At 37.1% G+C, this 19526-nt stretch overlaps 1 protein-coding gene across 1 annotated transcript; it reads right to left on the reverse strand.

The window, feature by feature from the left end:
* Positions 1–269: 269 nt before the first annotated feature.
* Positions 270–19058, reverse strand: LOC114715446 (N-terminal acetyltransferase A complex auxiliary subunit NAA15). The gene is made up of 26 exons (XM_028900311.1): positions 18829–19058; positions 17833–17911; positions 17549–17631; positions 17314–17463; positions 15923–16038; positions 15086–15191; positions 14348–14419; positions 14145–14260; positions 13144–13276; positions 12482–12559; positions 12336–12389; positions 12137–12207; positions 11593–11647; positions 11402–11497; positions 10639–10767; positions 10440–10522; positions 10118–10348; positions 8995–9127; positions 8812–8919; positions 8562–8693; positions 8195–8251; positions 7767–7864; positions 7603–7661; positions 1811–1922; positions 1618–1718; positions 270–1080 (listed from the first exon to the last, which is right to left on the reverse strand). The coding sequence occupies exons 1-26, from the start codon at positions 18877–18879 to the stop codon at positions 878–880; spliced, it is 2706 nt and encodes a 901-aa protein (XP_028756144.1). The 5' UTR covers positions 18880–19058; the 3' UTR covers positions 270–877.
* Positions 19059–19526: the final 468 nt, after the last annotated feature.

Genomic DNA, 19526 nt, shown 5'->3' on the forward strand with positions numbered 1-19526 from the left:
GGTGGGTGATTTAAAATATATCTGCTAAATTTCGCTTCATGACAAGGATGATGCCAATTGATCCATATGACTTGTGATATTGTAAAAACCACTGTAGCCATGTGTATAATCAAGCACTAAGCTACGAGATATCTAATGGATAACAGATTGACAACAAAATCGCCTATATTTGATCCTTTAATAGCGAACAACAGCATAAGTAGGCTTTGGAATTTCTGAAGGAGAATTTAGCTAGGCGCGCGAAGTAGCAAAAAGCTCTGCGCAATACAAATCTTCTCAATGGGTGTTTATTAAAGTCATTTATCAATCAATTCCCTCACAGTAGTTCCCGACAGATAACTACAACACAACTGCAAAAGGGCCAAAAAAAAAACTCGACTAAAATTCATTAGAAGCTAAAGCTCAGTCAAAAAAGTAGATTTTGATGCAAAATTTTCAGTCATTGTTTATACATGATTGAATGAGCCAACAAAATAGGCTTAGTACAACAGGCTCTTGGTATATATATGTGCTGTTGGCCGGATCCAAAACCAGAAACCAGAAAGAAATTCCTGTAGCCCTCCCCACAAGTTAAACGACAAGATTGGACGACGGTGCAAATCCTCGGAGCCCTGTATGTCTCAGGAAAATGGGGTGAAATGAAAAATTCAACCTGAACGTAATTGACGCAAAATTATACACATTTGCAAAAGACAACTTTCAGAGAATTGAGTGACTTGCTCGCAGAACTTGCCATGGCTTGCTCCAAAACTCAGAATGACCTCTAGTTGCAAATTGCAACTTGGTCTACTTAGAGAAATGTCAAAACTAGCCTGGTTTCCATGACCAACCAAGTGACAAGCGACTCTGTTTGCTCCAATCTATGTATTCAACTGTGTCAAATGGCGAGTTTACTAAATGCCTCTAAATTGCCATTTGAGGTAATGGAGTTTGCATTTTGAGCACCCACTGAATGGTTAGGACTCCCATTCTCAGCATTCTTACATATCTGATTCAAGACTGAGTTAGGAGAGGCAGAGCTATGGCTGCCCTCAAAGAATGTAGAATAGGGAAAATACTTGGCACAACGTGCTTTCCATCCTGCGAGTGGGAGCACAAATCTTTAGTACCAGAAGCAAATTATATCATTTCCCATTGATACATAAAAATCTATCATGAAATTATATCACCAACAGGCTTCTAGCTTTTCTTTCCTCCCTATATGTTCATTCTCTACACTGTAATACTAAAAAAGATAATTCCTACTTCTAGAGCAATGAAAACAGAGAAAAAGCTTAATTATCTAATAAGAGTACCAAGATAAGCAAAAGTTTTTGTTATGCAACATTACAAGGTACGCAGCAATAGCTACAGAGACGAGAAAATGAAAACAGAGAAACAGCTCAAAACAAGGTAAGGAAATTTTATAATTACCGCATTAAATCTCTCAACAATTTGGACAAAAAAAAATAAAATTCAGTTATTATCCTTGGACATGAACTTGGTCTGTGACCCCGTTCACCCACAAAGGTGCCACTTCAAGTCTGGCGACACCAAATATAGGTATTTAGGTGCATTATTCATTTGAATGTTTAGCAAAAGCAAAACCTCTAAATTAGGTGAACATTTTATACTCACTCGATGCAGCATCCTGCTCATCAAGGACAGACCCCAGAAGTTTATGAACTGCAACACAGTCTGTAAGTTTCCACTCCTTGACTGGTCCCAGGGCTACGTTTCTGTGCAGGGGAAATTATTGCAAGCTTCATAAAATAGAATTACATAGATTTAGAGGGCAAAAGAAAACAGTAGAGAAATAAAAAGGCAGTACCTTGGTGCTAGATCATTGGTCGAGTCTTCAATCAACTTCACAGCCTCTGACTTCCTGGTGGGATCCAAATTGTACAACATTTCTGCAAAGGCAGCTCTATGCATCAAAGAATCTGCAAATAAGAGAGTCATCTAATAAGAGGACATTGTAAACAAGCTTGAGCCACACAAGGTCCCAATAAAAGCTGATGATTACTGAGAGATAGAGAGACGACTTTGAAAAATTCACAAGATTCTGACCTAACAGCAAGAGACATCATAATACATGCTGCTCATGCTAGCACTCGTCCTATTGGTACTAGAAACACGATAATATGGGCTAACAATATTATTGGTTCTTACAGTTCGATTAAATTTTGATTTCAGTCCCTGTAGTTTCCAACAATTGGTTTTGGTCCTCATAGTTTCATAAGGACTTGGTTTGAGTTTAAATATAGGGACCTGTCGGAAATGGGCCCTAGGGAGAGGCACAATCATCCTATTAAACCAAGAATCATTACAGCTATGTATACTGATTTACTAACCGTTAAAGACCTGATCCTTAGGCGCTAAATTAGGGATTACAGAATATATTTATTTCCTGTTTTGCTTCCTTATTAAATCTGGAGGATTTCATGCGATATGCTGAATCACTCCTCTCCCTATATGTATCGCACAAATCTGTGGAATAAAATACAGCTTTTCTGCACACAAACTCTCATGGTATCAGAGCGCTACCACTCATGTCTTTCAAAGAAGCTCTGACACGAAATTCCAGAGCTTTTACAGCTGAGGGTGAGTCCACCTCAGTGACAACTGCACCCCAGAATATGACCGAGTCAGAAGAGATGCGGTCAACTAGTTCAGGCGCACCAAATGGATCTGGACCAGATTCCTTGTCCCAACTGATTATATCCCACCGCCTCAATGGCAACAACTACCTCCAGTGGTCCAGAAATATTCTCATGTTTGTGCGTGGAAGAAACAAGGAAAAATACCTTATTTGGAACCCTCAGCCACCAAAAACCGAGGACCCACAGTATGAAACATGGTGTGCAGAAAACAACACCGTAATGACGTGGCTTGTTCATTCCATGCTTCCTGAAATTAGCAAAAACTACCTACTTGCTAGTTCCGCACGAGAAATATGGGAATCAGCAAGGCAGACATACTCTGTTAAGGAAAATACAGCAGCTATTTTCCAACTCAAACGCATGCTACGCAACCTCACTCAAGGGGAGAAGTCTGTCACCCAGTACTACAGTGCCCTGGTGCGACTGTGGCTGCAAATAGATCTCTATGAAGTACACAAATGGTCCTGCCATACAGATGAAGTCTACTTCAAACAGGTAATAGACCGAGACCGATGTTATGATTTTCTTCTTGGCCTTAACGATTCTTTTGAAGATATCAGGGGAAGAATAATGAGCATTAAGCCCCTTCCATCACTGGAAGATGCCTTCAATATGATTAAGAATGAAGAGAGCCGGAAAGCACTGGTTCAAAATCCATCTTTGGTTTCCCCATCAACCATAACTGAAGGCTCGGCCATGGTGACTAGAAGCAACCAAGGTGGAGACACAAGGGGAAAGAAGTCCCTAAGGTGTGACCATTGCAACAAAAATGGCCACACCCGTGACACATGCTGGAAGATCCATGGCAAGCCAGCCAATTGGAAGCCACGGCCTAAGGGAGAAGGTAAAGGACTTCTAACTAGTAACACCCCCAATGAAAGTGAAATCCTAAAGCATGAGGAGCTTGCAATATTGAGGAAAATCCTTGACAAATACTCCCATGAAAAGCTAAGTGAGGATACGCCAACTGTTTCCTTAGCTCATACAGGTACAGAACTTCTAACTGCACTTAGAACAGTTACTAATTCAAAAAATATCTGGGTGGTCGATTTTGGAGCTACTAATCATGTTTCTGGATTTAAAGAACTATTTTCTGTGTTTAGTTCATATTCACAGCATTCCCGTGTGCAGGTAGCAAACAATGAATATGCAAAGGTTATGGGATCTGGCACTGTAATTCTATCTACTGATATCATTCTTCATGATGTACTTTATGTGCCTGATATACACTGCAACCTACTGTCAGTACAGTGCATAGCTGATAAATTAAACTGCCTAGTTGGTTTTAATAAATCTCATTGTGTCTTTCAGGATTTAGTCTTGGGCAAGCTAATTGGCAAAGCTAAAGAATGTAATGGGCTGTACTACCTTGAAGGGAACCTGAAAAATAAAAGCCCCCTAGCTACTGCTACTTCTGCTATTCATGTGACTCCAAACAATGCTGCTATGTCCCGTGATGAAATAATGTTATGGCATTACCGTTTAGGCCATCCTAACTTTGATTATATGAAAATCCTGTTTCCCAATTTCATGAATAAAATATCTCCTTCTCAAATTCAGTGTGACACCTGTCACTTTGCTAAACAGACACGAAATTCCTATCCAGCGAACCCCTATACTCCTACTACTCCCTTTACACTCATTCATAGTGATGTTTGGGGACCCTCTAGAATCGAAACTAACTCCAAGGCCAAGTGGTTTGTTACCTTCATAGATGACCATACACGCCTCACATGGCTCTTTTTAATGAAAGACAAATCAGAAGTTTTTCCACTGTTTAGCACTTTCACGCCTTTATTCAAACTCAATTTAATGTTTCTATAAAAGTTTTTCAAAGTGATAATGGAAAGGAGTATGTGAATACAAAATTTAAAGATTTTCTTATTGAAAAAGGGATTCATCATCAAACTTCTTGCACATACACACCACAGCAAAATAGGATAGCTGAGCGGAAGAATAGGCACCTCTTAGAAGTTGCTCGCTCACTTTTAATTGGGAGTAATGCTCCCAATATTTATTGGGGTGATGCAGTTCTCACTGCCACCTATTTAATCAATCGGCTGCCCTCCAAAGTACTAAAGTTTCAAACCCCAATTGATAAATTTTTAGAAACCTATCCCAATTCCTACCTCCTCAACCATCTCCCTAAAAGTGTTTTTGGTTGCACAGCTTTTGTGTTCAATGAAGATGGTGGCAAATTAGATACTCGAGCTCTTAAATGTATTTTTCTAGGTTACTCTTCCTCCCAAAAAGGTTACAAGTGCTATTCTCCTACCACTAGACGTGTCTATGTCACCATGAATGTTCAATTTATGGAATCACAACCCTTTTACCCCAAATTACCCATTCAGGGGGAGAGAGCTAATGAATGGCTAACTTGTCCTGATAGTAACTATACTAGTGACACACAACCTGAACAGCAAAGAAATCAAAACAGTAATGGTACCCTAGCATCACCAGCAGCCCCTATAGAGACACCTATTTTTGAACCTGACCTTATTACACCGTCCAGTGACCCTGCAACAACTGTCACAACACCAGAAAAAACACCACACACCCCTGACATGGCACCCAACAGACCTGAAACAATTCTAGAAGTGCCCAATAACACTGAACCTATACCTGAAGCCCCCCAAGAGACAAACCAGCAGTCACATACCACAGAGACAGAGGTGAACACAACAGAACAGCCAACAACCAAAGAAGAACCCATTAACATTCCAAGGCAGAGTCATGAATCTTATCCTGAGATTAATCCTGAAGATCTACAGTGGCCCATTGCTTTGAGAAAAGGCAAAAGGAGTTGCACTAGACACCCTATTGGGAGGTATGTCTCCTATGATAAGCTTAACTCTCAATTTAAAGCGTTTGTGGTTAATCTTGATAATGAGGAAATCCCAAAGTCTTTTAATGAGGCTAGTTCAAACCCTAACTGGAAAGCAGCTATTAATGATGAATTAAAGGCTCTAGTCAAGAACCAAACATGGGAAATAGTTAATTTACCCCCTGGGAAATCTGTTGTTGGGAGTAAATGGGTTTTACAAAGAAGTTTAATCCTGATGGTAGCATCAACAAGTATAAGGCAAGATTAGTTGCAAAAGGGTTTACTCAAACCTATGGCATAGACTACCAAGAGACTTTTGCTCCGGTAGCCAAATTTAATACTATAAATATTCTTCTCTCTTTGGCTGCCAATCTGGACTGGCCCTTACATCAATTAGACATTAAAAACGCCTTTTTAAATGGAGACTTAGAGGAGGGGGTATACATGCAAATACCCCTAGGATTAGAAGGTCCTGGAACCCGTGGAAAGGTATGTAAACTACACAAATCTTTATATGGGTTAAAACAATCACCAAGGGCTTGGTTTGAAAAATTCACAAGGGCTGTTAAGGAGTTTGGTTATAGGCAATGTCAAACTGACCACACTTTGTTTGTGAAACGCTCTAATTATAAGATCACTGTCCTAATTGTCTATGTAGATGATATAGTTTTGACAGGAAATGACCCTGAAGAGATTGCAGCGTTGAAGCAGAAATTGGCAGCAAAATTTGAAGTAAAAGATTTGAGAAATCTAAGATACTTCCTCGGGTTAGAGGTAGCTAGATCTCCAAAAGGCATTTGTGTGACTCAGAGGAAGTACACCTTGGATCTATTGAAAGAAACAGGCATGGTGGGAGCCAGACCTGCTGCGACCCCTATGGAGCTCAATTGTAACTTGGAAGTCAAACCTGATGGAAAATCAGTTAACAAGGAACAGTACCAGCGACTAGTGGGGAAGCTAATTTACTTGTCTCACACCAGGCCAGACATTTCATTTGCAGTAGGGGTAGTAAGTCAGTTTGCAAGCAACCCCCAAAAGGAACACATGGAAGCAGTACAAAGAATTCTCAGGTACCTTAAAACTACTCCAGGTAAAGGTCTGTATTTTGCTAAAAGTGGACAGAAAAATGTAGAAATCTATACAGATGGTACAAAAAGAAACTCCAGCATAGAGGGAGACAAAGATATAGAAGTCTACACGGATGCTGATTGGGCAGGAGCTATCTATGACCGACGTTCTACTACTGGATACTGTACATTTGTGTGGGGAAATCTTGTGACTTGGAGGAGCAAGAAGCAACCAGTTGTATCAAGAAGCTCAGCTGAATCTGAATATAGAGCTCTGGCTCTTGGCATTTGTGAAGGGATATGGGTAGTACACGTGCTAAGGGAACTTGGTATAGAAATAAATGCACCAATTAAAATGTGGTGTGATAATATGGCTGCACTCAAGATTGCAAACAATCTTGTCCAACATGACCGAACAAAACATGTTGAAATTGATCGTCATTTCATCAAGGAAAAGATTGAAGCTAAAGTGATCGACCTAACCTACATTCCCTCTGGAAGACAGATTGCGGATGTGATGACCAAACCATTGATCAAGAACAAGTTTGACGAGTTGACTAGCAAGCTGGGAATGATTAACATCTATTCTCCAACTTGAGGGGGAGTGTCGGAAATGGGCCCTAGGGAGAGGCCCAATCATCCTATTAAACCAAGAATCATTACAGCTATGTATACTGATTTACTAACCGTTAAAGACCTGATCCTTGGGCGCTAAATTAGGGATTACAGAATATATTTATTTCCTGTTTTGCTTCCTTATTAAATCTGGAGGATTTCATGCGATATGCTGAATCACTCCTCTCCCTATATGTATCGCACAAATCTGTGGAATAAAATACAGCTTTTCTGCACACAAACTCTCAGGACCAAAACCAAAACTTATTTAAAGTATAGGGACTATTTGTTAAACTCAGACCAAATGTTTATGAAACTATAGCCCATAGGGTCTAAGACCAATGATTTGAAACTACGTGATCAAAACCAAAATCTGATCAAATTATAAAGAATAACAATGATATTAACCCAAATAATATAAGCCATAACTGGTAACAATAGCATTGACTACGACCTTTATGTTTTTCAAGGAAAGCATTGTTTGCATCGGCCAGAGATTTCTCATGCAACTGACTATACAGAAGGAATAAACAAGAGTTAGATCTAATGACAACCGGATCAAGATAATTGTATACATTAGCTCCATATATATGAAAAAGATAAAGTGAACATGAGAACCTAATAGTAGGGCGCTCAGCTTCTAAAACACTCCATATGAGTTTCTCACTGTCAGTCACTGGATCATTCATGGACCCCACTTTATGGAAAAATTTAATCTGCAGCAGACAGCAGAAAAATGATCATTTTTTCTTCAGGCAGTTGATAAAAACAGAAAATGTCAAGAAAACAAGACATTTCAGAATTTTGCACAAGGAAAACCAGGGGCGGGGTAACAACCTGGTGACAAATAAGGAAGAATACTTTTTTTCCCCCCTCACGATGCATATGACAATATATAGATTAGATATATATATGTGAGAAGTACAATAACGCCACGGATTACAGCACACATGATCAGATATTTCAATTTATATTATCATTTTAATATATCATACATTAAAAAGATAAACTCCATTAATCCCCTAACTTCAGAAGGGATACCATACCAAGCAGCAATGAGAATCAGGGTGTTCAGCATCCAATCTCAGCAACTGCTTCACAGCCTACAAGTCAAATGAAATCGCATCAAATTGTACAATGATAAAGGCAGCATCACACCAACATGCTAATGAACTAAAATTACTTCAATTATCTCCCACGAATGAAATTTGGTATCGGCAATGTTTACATTAATTCCATGATGGATTTATTAATCATTTTAAATTAAAAAACAAAAAAAGAGCTCCCACAGACCCATCTAATGTGCTTTAAATAGCAAGAAGAGAACCTCAACGTCCAATGCAGGTCAAGTACAAGCCTAATAACGGAACGAATAAGATGCCTAATAAAGTTGAGTTCTTTTTTAACGCAAACCTGAAAGGCAAGCAAAATCTTCTGTTTTCTCATATACAACTCAAATGCTAGCAAGTGTGTCTCCAATGAATTGGGTGAGTTCTTCTGCAGCAACTTCAGGTATTTTGTTGCTTCTGAGAGGGGATCTTGAACCTAAGTGCAAGCAAGATGCAAATGAGACAGGAAAGGAATTATAAAATAGGCCTGAGCCAAACCAAACATCAAATGAAAATGTGAATCTCAGTGGGCACTACAAGTATTGAAAACCAACCTGCAACAACTTCTCACCCCGTGGATCTGGATCAACAGGTTTTACATGCCGCTTTCCAGACTTCAATACACCACTGGTGCTTGACTCTTCATTCTTTTCTTCTGCCTCCTAAAAGGAAAATAATTCAATAGGTAAGAGGGGTTCCAACAACAAGCTCAGCAAAAGCTATAGAAAAGACAATACTTTCTTAGCACGTGCTTCTGCCTTTCTCTGTTTTTGCCTCATCTTCTTTTTCTGAGATGGAAGCAACTTGGACATATCTTCATCCTCCTCAGCTGCAGACTTTGGAGGAGAATCATACAATTTTATATAGCATCTGCAGCAAAGAATCTAACATCAATGAGACAATATATACAAAACCAGTGAGTGTAGTGCATCAAAATTGCATTTCATTTGTCACGAAGTTGCCATAAAAGCAGGACTTTCATTCAGGCCGAACTTTTGTAGCACTCAAAATAAATTGTTTAATGAAATTAGTAACAAAACTATAACCCATCGCACTTTCAGCCTCCCAATGGGCATTGGAGCAGAAGAATTTGTATCTAAAACATTAAAGGAATGAAGAGCTCTTGAATGTGCTAGACAATTATTAATGTTTTGTATGGGCCTGTGCTTGGGCTCATCCATATCACCAAAATAGCTTTGAGCTAACTGGTAAAGACTGCCTCAATTTTACGTAGCCTTCATATTTCTTACGGCCTTTAGATGTGAAAATGATATTTACGTACACTCTCCAATGTAACTGTACTTGACTCCTTTTGAATCCAGTTATCACTTGGGCCCAATTTTATTCAGAGTAGGCTTGTGTTTTTGGAATCTCAAGGGCCTCAGGTCCTACAATATTTTTTGAGTCGACTTACTGTATGGGTCCAATTTTATCTTGCCTGGGCTCCTGTGTTCCATTTTTTCTTCATTATCTGGACTCATGTTCTTGAACCTAGAAGGCAGTTAGGCCCTTTTCTTCCAGTGCTCTAGTACCATGTTAATTTTATAGGGGTTTGTACTTGGGCTCATCCAAATCACTAAAATAGCTTAAGCTGCCAGGTGAGGATTGTCTAAAACTCATACCAGAAATAAAAGTAAGAGAAGAAAAGACAAAAGAAAAGGGAAGAAAAAACAAGAGAAAATCCCAAAAAAAATATCTCTAGAATTGTAAGATTCTAAATTAGTTTTGTTTACTAAACTTTAATAGCAATTGACTACACTTGAAAAGCAAATGACAACACATTTGTAGTAATTTCTAACTTGAGATTTTGAAATTCAAGAGGTATTTTTTCGGGATTTTCCCAAACAACATTTTACCCACCGGATAGCTCCAGCTGCTGCTTTATGAAAATATTCATGCGAGTGCAGTCTGTCTTGAAATGCAAGCATTTCCACGTAAGTCCGCAAAGTCATTTTCCTCAAGCAGTATGAATGGAAATCAAATTGATCCTCAGTAATATCAGCATAATGCTTCTCCACTGCCAAAAATTTTTTGAGTGCCCGCCCAAGATCACCTTGACGGAAATAGCTTTCCCCCGAGGCGAGCTCGTACCTTTCAAAGATACATGATAAGAAAGGCATTAAATAAGGAAAAACACTATCCTTTGGATAGCACCCAATGTTACACATCATCAGATACAGACCACATGCACTGCATGTCATGGAGATTGTTGTGCTGATCCCCATCCTTTGTGAACAAAACAGCAGTTTTTTCTGCCAAAGCCACCTTGTAACAACAAAAAATGTCAATTCAGTGGTAAGAAACAGTAAAAGAAAAGCTTATTGACTAACACAGTGCAGGTGTGAATGCAATTCAGATTAAATAATATGAAAGATGAAAACCTGATCAGCCTGCAGCATGCGCTTAACGCATTCACTGTTGATATGGCGATCAGCAAGATCCATGCATCTAGCTTCATCTGAAAATGCAGCAGCAGCAGCCAAATCACCAGCATGCTTCAGTATCCGGCTCTGGTATACAAAGAAATACAAAACAATTCAACAAAATTTTATGTATACTGTTGACAATAAGGAAGCATCACCACGATGCTAACCTAGACTACTGACTTAATTCAATATCACTCATCTGTGCCATCAAGCTCAAAATCAGCTCACTAATGATGTTATCACTTTACCTCTCTATTTTTCTCAGTTGATTAAGATTTTTTTTTTTTTTATCCATTATAGAAGAGCCTTTTTTCTAATAATATTAACTTGGTAATTTCCAAAGAATCCGAAACATACATCTCTCTGTGTAGATATGATCTGTAGAAATTATGACTTATGCAGTGGAAGAAATACAAAAGCATCTGGTATTCGAGCGTTTTTTCACTATACTGCTACATATAGCATAGCAGTAAGAGTTTAACAGGTAAGAAAAGCAAAAGTGACTTGGGTAACATGTTCATACTGAGTGCAGGAAGGCTAAAAGTTATCAGCCCATGCACACAATTTTGATTGTCATACTCCATTAAATAGAATAGAAAGTTTTATAATATCACAGAAGGATTTATGCAAAAATTAAGTAGACTAAAACATGAATATACTATTTCACGAAAAAAAAAAAAGGTGAATATAACAAGAATCATTAAAAGTATGAACAAACCTTGACAGAATATAGATCAATAACAGTAGGCGTATGTTCTATAGCCTCATCAATTTTTGAAAGAGCAACTTCATGTTGGCCCCGTTTATCATAATGCTGTAACAGTATAAATTCAAAATTCAGAAGAGTAAAGAAAATGGAGAGATGCACTGAAAATGCATCTGAAAAGGGTCCAAAAGAGGGCTACCAACCTGAGCCAATAAAAACAAGATCCACATTAGAGTAGAAGGGGGCTCTTTTTCTAAACTGTACACGATAAATTATGGTTAGGATTCAGTAGAAGAGAAAAGCTCCTAAGCACCAAAACTCAGATAAAACTATGCGACACGCTACATGTCTCTGCATTCAACATCCCATTTCAGAGCTCAGCCCACATAATTTGCACACAATTTCCCTTGTCCAAATTTGAAACCATTTTATACGTGGAATGTCATGGCAAAAGTGTCCATCTTTTTAACATGCAGCTATCCTTGACATGTACGTTAATTTGTCTCACAGAATTCGTAAAAGATTAAACCTAAACATTATATGATCAGAGACATAAAATCAATGCTCCTGTTGGTCTTTAACAGGTTGTCATTCTCATATTAGTCCATAATGATTCTAAATATCCGTTAGTATAACTCTATCTTCGCGAATGGATTTCCTGATAAGAGACATTAAATGCCAACCAAACCTGCTACACATATTTATAATTCTTGTGCTACAGCACAGTGGTTACGAGGCTTCTCTTACCTCCCAGGGTACTGACCAGCTGTCCTAATTGAATGCTCTAGCTCCAGAATAAGTTGTTCCAGAATGTCTGCCTGTTAGAGGCAAGAAGGTTATATACTTTAATGCCGAAAGGAAGCAAAATTTTCTACTAGCATATTATATTATAATCTTAAGATGCTCCAAAATCTTTTAGTATTAGCAGAGAAGTGATAAAACTAACCTTCCCAGGGTGATGGTACAATGGAGAAAGATCAGAGAACAGGGATGGAACCCCCTGAAAGTACCCAACAGGAAATGTCAAGTAGTTTTGACGGTACTAGACGAGGAGAGGTTGTATATTATTAAAAAAATAAAAGCTGCATATACCTTAGTTAGGAGTGGCCTAACATAATTATCCGCTGCCTCTTTAAATTTTTCACCTTGTAGAAAATCAAGTGGTATTCTCTGGCGCACATATACAGATCCAATGGAGAATGAGTTCCATTCTAAAATATGGATACTTCAATAAGATTGTTCATTGTTAAAATTATTGGAAAACCATGTCACTATACCAGTATTCTTTGATAGATGATACAGTCAAAATTATCTCTAAACAGTTTTCCCTCATAATAACCATCAAACCAGGATCTATTTCGTACAGTAATCATGGAAAAGACAAAAAACACTCATGATAATTTCACTTTTCATGCTAAGAGATATTTCAATTCTGGTACACACCAAGTTCCTGTCATGTAGCATGGTAAAAGGAAATCCTGGCCTTCTATGAAGTGTTTGTGCACGAAATGGTTTTGTTTTTCTTCTCCCTTTTTTTTTTGGGGAGGAGGCTTTTCATTAAAGCTAAACGGGGTACTGAAAATGCAGAAAATACATGCAACATGAAACCTGAAACAGGGACGCAAATGAAAATATCCTTCCTCATGCAGATAATATGTGAAAATAGTAGCTACTGTTTTTTTTTTGATACAGGACAGAACCATCTTAAAGAAAATTAAAGAAGAGTATATAAAAACAAAAGCATAAACCGTTACCTTAACAGCAGAAGACCATTTATATTGCTGCCGAAGTGATTTGTATAATGCATCTAACCGTTCTATCTCATCAAGAGAATAATGGCCATCATCTGAATATAATCCAAGACATTTTTGAAGGCCTTCATAGTATCTGAATAATAATATGAAGCAAAAGAAACAGATTTAGCTTCCACAAGTCCACAATTATTCAGACTAGATAAACTATATTACTCTGTCAAATAAAACCAAATTACAGTTGTATAATCCTAAACAGATAAAGTTCAATTTCCTTTTATCAATTATTGAGCAAAACTGGTTCACGGGCAGCTACAACTTACCCTGCTTTCGAATATAGAAGCTTATGTAAATGTAAATTACAAATGAACTAGAGACTCCAAAGTCTAAACCAGAGTAAATGAGAGGTGAACATCCATAAAAAGATCGTCTCCCATGAGCAAAAAGAAAATGAAAAGAATAAGACCCCTAAAATGGTCTGATTAAATCACCCACAGAAGTATTCCAACATGATTATTCTTTACAGCCTCAAAGATAAACGGGGTTTCTATAAACCGTATTATCTATCTTTATAAAATCCAGACAGCATATTGTAACAAAAAGAATTGTGATGAAGATTAAGGTAGCATGGGATGCCTAAGTCCAACATTGAGCTAGTAATAGATGTCCTATGAAGTATTCAAGAGGGTTGGTTCTTCCGTCTCAATAGCTACCTTTTGGGGAAGAGTACCCAATCCCAATTGAGCGCCATCAAATAGATAACAATTCATATCAGTGCAAAGTGATGTTTAATTTTAATTTATTCAAAGCATGACAGATGCATAGTAATGACAATTGGAACAAGATAAACAGAACCTTAATATGCAAAAACACAAAACCCCTAAGGAAAATAGAAGGGCGCAAAAGAAGACAAAAGCAAGAGGAAAACATAAAAGGTACAAGTTCTTGACAGACTTTGCAATAAAGAAAGTTCAACAAAGAAACTAAGTGGCCAGAAAGATCACCTATAATTGTCAGGATTCATAGAGAGTAAGGCCTGGTACAGCCTTTCGCCCTCTTCTAAGCGACCAAGCTTGACTAGAAGAGATACCTCTTGTTCTTTATATGCAAGCTTATCAACCTAAAAAGATCACAAAGACAAACAACTTAACCTTCCATTCTCCTACACTTATATCATAAAACTAAACCAGGAAATAAACATACATACAATTTTTGATTCCTTCTTGTGCAACTCCTCAACAGCTCTCTCAAGCAATCCTGATTTCTCTAACAAGAAGATCTGGATAAAAATACCATCGCATAAAAATACATTTTCAAATCAATGCTAAGACCAAAATTAATACCACTAGAAAGGTTTATTATTTTTGAATATCCAGATGTAGAATTGACAGCAAAAGGATTTACATTTCATATTGCCATTTGGAATAACCACATATTTCCAGTGTTTGATTAGCCAGTCCATTTATCCTCTAAAGATCACAGAGGATAATGGCTATAATATCAAAGGATACTCACTCACAATACTATTACAAAAACATCTTATGAACGAATTGATAAAAGCTGTAAAATATGATAAACTTCACTTAGCATCAACCAGAAAATTGACTACACGTTGATATAATTTATCTGGTTGCTGCTTGGGTTAGTAAAAATGGTTGGCTGTCTTAAGCATTGATGTTAGTTACATGGGTATTCTTGTTCATGATATAATTCCAGAGTTCCATCAGAATTCACTGGTTAATAACTTAGTATTAATAGTTCAAAGTCCAAAATCCTCTCACACAGTTTCAAAATGCATATAGCATATTATAAACAAAATTTAATATGAAATAGTAAAAGACAGTTAAAACTTTCACTGGCTTAATGTGAAATACAGCTCAAATGCTTAATATGCGAAATGACATTAAAGAAGAAACAGGTGGAGATAATGTCAAAGGGGAAACACCTTATATAAAAGCATTTCCCCATGCTCACAACGTTCATTTTCCGGAGGATAATCATCTTCCAATGTCCCTTCGTAAGCTTCCAAAATTTCAACGGCCTTGGATGCACTGTTACATATTAAAATAAGTCAGAACAAAAGACTACCAAAGAAATACAAAATCAATGAACAATTAATAAAGCAAAGCTAGTGTAGACCCTGGTAACATAATCCAAGCCTTCAAACCAAGCTACGGCAGTGAAGTAAATGAAAGATCTCTCTCATACATATATCTACATCTTTACCATATTAAAGAATCTTTTGGCTAAACAGAGCAACAATTTTCTCCAACCTATTCTCAAAGCAATCCACCAATAAATCGGAGGAAAGTTACATGGGATTCTTTTAAGAAACTCATAATGATCCAGGACAACAGATGGCATTGCAACTAAAGAAACAGAGATATGATCAATTACACAGCCTAATTTAGTTAAATGGTCAATGGCATATAACTAGTGGCCTCTATTGCACAATGAAAAATAATTCTGATTCATCAAAGCCGGTTTCTCAGGGTGGGGTGTAGGTAGAGACCCAAAGTTCAAACCCTTTCATGTAACAAAGAAAAAAAAAACTGTTTCTCATGAATTTTTAATAAATAAGTTAATTTCAATGAATGCAATAATAAGCTGACTCCATCTGTTTTAGGACATACATGTATAATGCATTCATAAGCATAATCATACGGGCAGGGAAGCAGGACTTGCAATCCTCATCTTTATAGAGGATGGAAATATAAATGAAACAGAACAATATAAGCAACTAATGGATACCAACACTTAAAGCTAAGGAATGAAATAATACTTAGAATTCAAATCATGTGCAACAGCAAAGCCAATCCAGTTCATGCGATGATTTGGCTTCAGAGTCAGAAGTTGTTGTCTTGTCTCAACAAAGCCACTCAAATCTCGCATTTGAGCCTGAAAATGAGTAAGGAAAAAACCACAATATGAGAGAGAACAACAAACGCCCAAATAATTCACAATATAAACAAACCATAAAGATACATTTAAGAGAACGAATCTACATCAAAGATGTTATTTTGGTCCAATGGAAGAACGTGCAGCTGGTACTTGATAAACCACTAATGGGCCTTCTGATAGCTTAAGTTTTAGGATAAAAAGGTCCTTGATATGATATCAAAGTCTCTATAAATAAGTAGTGAAGAGTTCAATTTGCGTTGCCACCATCCTTCTAATTTAAATAAATTTCAGCACCATGTATGGTGGGCTTGAATTACGCCCATGCTTAAGGCTATAGTGCTTCTTGCTAAATGGCTTGTTAGAGATAGTAATATAACCATTCTTAGGCCTTTTCCTAACACCTTAGGCTTTCAGAATGAAATGATCCTCAATAATCAATGGTCTAATATAATTAAAACTGAGGTTGGGTTTACTGGTCAGTCTAGAACTAAGGGTCTTAACCTTCGCCTCATCTCATCTCCTCGGATCAATTTAGCAGTGACTTCAGATTACAAGTTTATGAAAACTATTTTGAACTTCAAATATTCCATACAGTTCAAAGCATGGCTTTTTCATGACCTCACTATTGCAAAGCTGGGTTAATTTTGGCCCCTTTAGAATGTGATGAATTTAGACTTTCAATTAATGTGTTCTTCCTCTTTTGCCATGCTTCTCAATATACTTCCAGTATCTAACCATATCGCCTAGTTACTTCTTGCTCGGTCATAGATTAGCTGAGTCCCATAAATTACAGACTGAACGAACAGGGTACAGTTGCCAGATGTAAAGCCATATAAATTTTTGGGCAGCTATCCTTTGGAGTTTATGAAACTATGCTTGTATAATTCTTCATTCAAGAAAACAAAAAAAAAAAGGCAAAAATTTTGCAAATAGAAAGACATGTTCGCCCACCAAACTGACTAATCTAACACATTTAAGCCATGGATAAAAATCGTAATACAACACAGTTTTATCCAGAGATGAATTTAAATTGACAACAAAAGGGCATTAACATAGTATAATTGACAACACAATCTAAAAGGCTAGTGAAGTAATCATCATAGCAAGAACAGAATTTTCTAAATTGATGAAACAAAACAGTTGAAATTGTCACATTCCTAACTATGGCTATGACAGAAAAAATAATACCCAATTTAAAGTTGAAAGAGAGAAGGAGGATTTGAGTTTCAATGCTACAATTAAGCAATGAGGCAAAAGGCATTAAATTGCTACCTGCAAGAGTGACAGGTCACGAAGAATTTCGATATTGTCTGGATCTATTTTCAGTGCATTTCGGTAGCACTTAATTGCCTCCCTATATTCTCTATCTGATCGATAAAGCAGACCATAAACATGCCAGCAAACGTGACTTTTTAGGTCATTCTGCACCAGAACAAAAAATTAAGCTGGATTATCTGACAATGAATGGAAATAGGTTAAGGGTGTATAATCAAAGATAAAAGAAGACCTTTAGTCCCTGACGAACAAGCTCGTATGCTTCAGACTTACGATCCATGCAATTTAAAGTCAAACCCTTCATTGATAAAGTTTCTATCAACCAAAGGTGGATCAGACACAATAAGGAGATGGTCAGAAAAATCTAATGAAGTCTGCTGTTAATGAGTATGAGGAGATGAAGAATGTAAAACTTGACAAAGTATTAAAAATTATGTTTCGTTGAGTCATTTAAAAGGATAATGAGTTTTTTACAGGCCAGAAGTGAGAGCATGAGAAATACACCAAAATGCTCACCTCCATGATGAGGAAATCTTTTCAAAATGGAATCAGCAGCTTTGAGCCCCTTTTTGTATTGCTTGGTTTCATAGGATTTCTACAGGAACACAAGTAAAGAATAATAAGCGCAAACCAACAGTTACCCATGAGGAAAAAACGTATTTCCCCTTGCCTAAAGATATCCTGATGACTAAGATAAATAAAATCTATTTATATACTTGGTCATGAACATGAAAAGATAAACAAAATCTATTTATATCCTTGGTCACGAACATGAACTTTCACACATCGATTTTTTTTTTTTAAAATAAAATCTAAAGGTTAAAGCACCAGTATTTATCCCAAGAAACCCAATCCCGTCCATGAAATAGTAATAAGAGCATTACCCAGTATCTTCCCAAGCAATAAATTCACTTAAAATTCGTCTTTTCTTTAATTCTTTTTTCACCTTTTTAAGAGGTAGATAAAGCATTTGCAAAGTATAATAACAACAGTCACCAACCATATCCGAAGGAATTTTCTCCACTATACATAGTATATATAATTTGATTATATTCGTTATGCATGATATGACCACGAGATTTAATTAGGTTGTCTAGGCAGGCACATTGACAAGAATAAGCCCCCCACACTTAGACTGATTAAGTGGAAAGTCGTTCAAGCTTCCTGCTTTCAATAGTTGCTGGATAAGCTAACATATAGAGAAGGCAATAAGCTCAAATTCTTAAGTACAAAACTTTATCTCAACTGGCACTAAATTTAGACGACCTTACAATACCACAAAACCACATAACTGAACAGGAGACCCCCAAATTAGTTCCTTTCATTGCACAGCAACAAAATAAACCGTAACAAACTAATTATACCTATAACAGAATCTAGGGTTTTAAGATGGCAAAGCAATTGAGAAAGTAGGAGAAAGTGAGGAAACTTGGATCAAGCCACGAGGGGCAATCAAAAAATCTAAATAAACAGAAAATGAAAAACAAAGGAAGAAAATCGAAGGCTGCTTACAACAATAAGCTTGAAGAGGTTGGCCTCTTTAGGGGGCAGAGAAGCACCCATTATTACGGTGGAGAGAGAAAGTGAGTTGGGCTGTATGGCTATAAGAGAAAGCAGAAGAAAGCGTCAGGAAGGGGAAGTGCGACAAAACAGAGAATGGTGGCGTTTATCAGCAACCCTACTGTGAAGAAGAAGCTGAGACGAGAACGAGAATGCTGTAAATGTAAAGAGTTAAAGAGGGTTTGCGCGTGTGGCCACTCCAAGATGCTGCTTCGCGTATTTGACCTTCCAATTGCGGGGGATTCCATGGGTGCCACACCGAAAATTCTCTGCAATTTACAGCCTTAAAAAAATAGTTAATGGGGGAAAAAATGAAAATAAACAAAATTACACCACAGAAAAAGGCCCTCATAAACAAAAATCATGCAGTAATTTCTCTGTCTTTTTTTTCCAAGTGCACCCTTGTTAATTCATAAAAAATAAAAGATATGCAGCATTATTATGTTGATCAAGTATTCTCTCCAACATTCTTTGAACTTTTTATCGCAATTCTTGAAGAGAAAATAAGTAAATAATAAAAGAAATAAATTCATATACATAATAAGTTTATAGGAAGTTCATCATATCCATAGAAAAAAAGAAGTTCATCATAAAATAATATGTATTCTTTTGTATTATTGTTTACCTAAAATTTATAGTGAAAAATTAAA

This window comes from Neltuma alba, unplaced genomic scaffold (assembly GCF_004799145.2).
Source record: "Neltuma alba isolate B1F8T4 unplaced genomic scaffold, ASM479914v2 tig00011591_pilon, whole genome shotgun sequence".
In the NCBI taxonomy this organism is placed as follows: domain Eukaryota; kingdom Viridiplantae; phylum Streptophyta; class Magnoliopsida; order Fabales; family Fabaceae; genus Neltuma; species Neltuma alba.

Bases quoted from the DNA above. Each gene is read 5' to 3' on its own strand.
- LOC114715446 (XM_028900311.1), bottom strand. From the start codon at position 18,879: ATGGGTGCTTCTCTGCCCCCTAAAGAGGCCAACCTCTTCAAGCTTATT. The intron at 10,349-10,439 runs GTCTGTATCTGA...TATCTTTGAAAG, and splicing joins CATGACATGCAGTGCATGTG to GTACGAGCTCGCCTCGGGGG. The intron at 1,719-1,810 runs GTACTGCCTTTT...TCCCCTGCACAG, and splicing joins ACCAATGATCTAGCACCAAG to AAACGTAGCCCTGGGACCAG.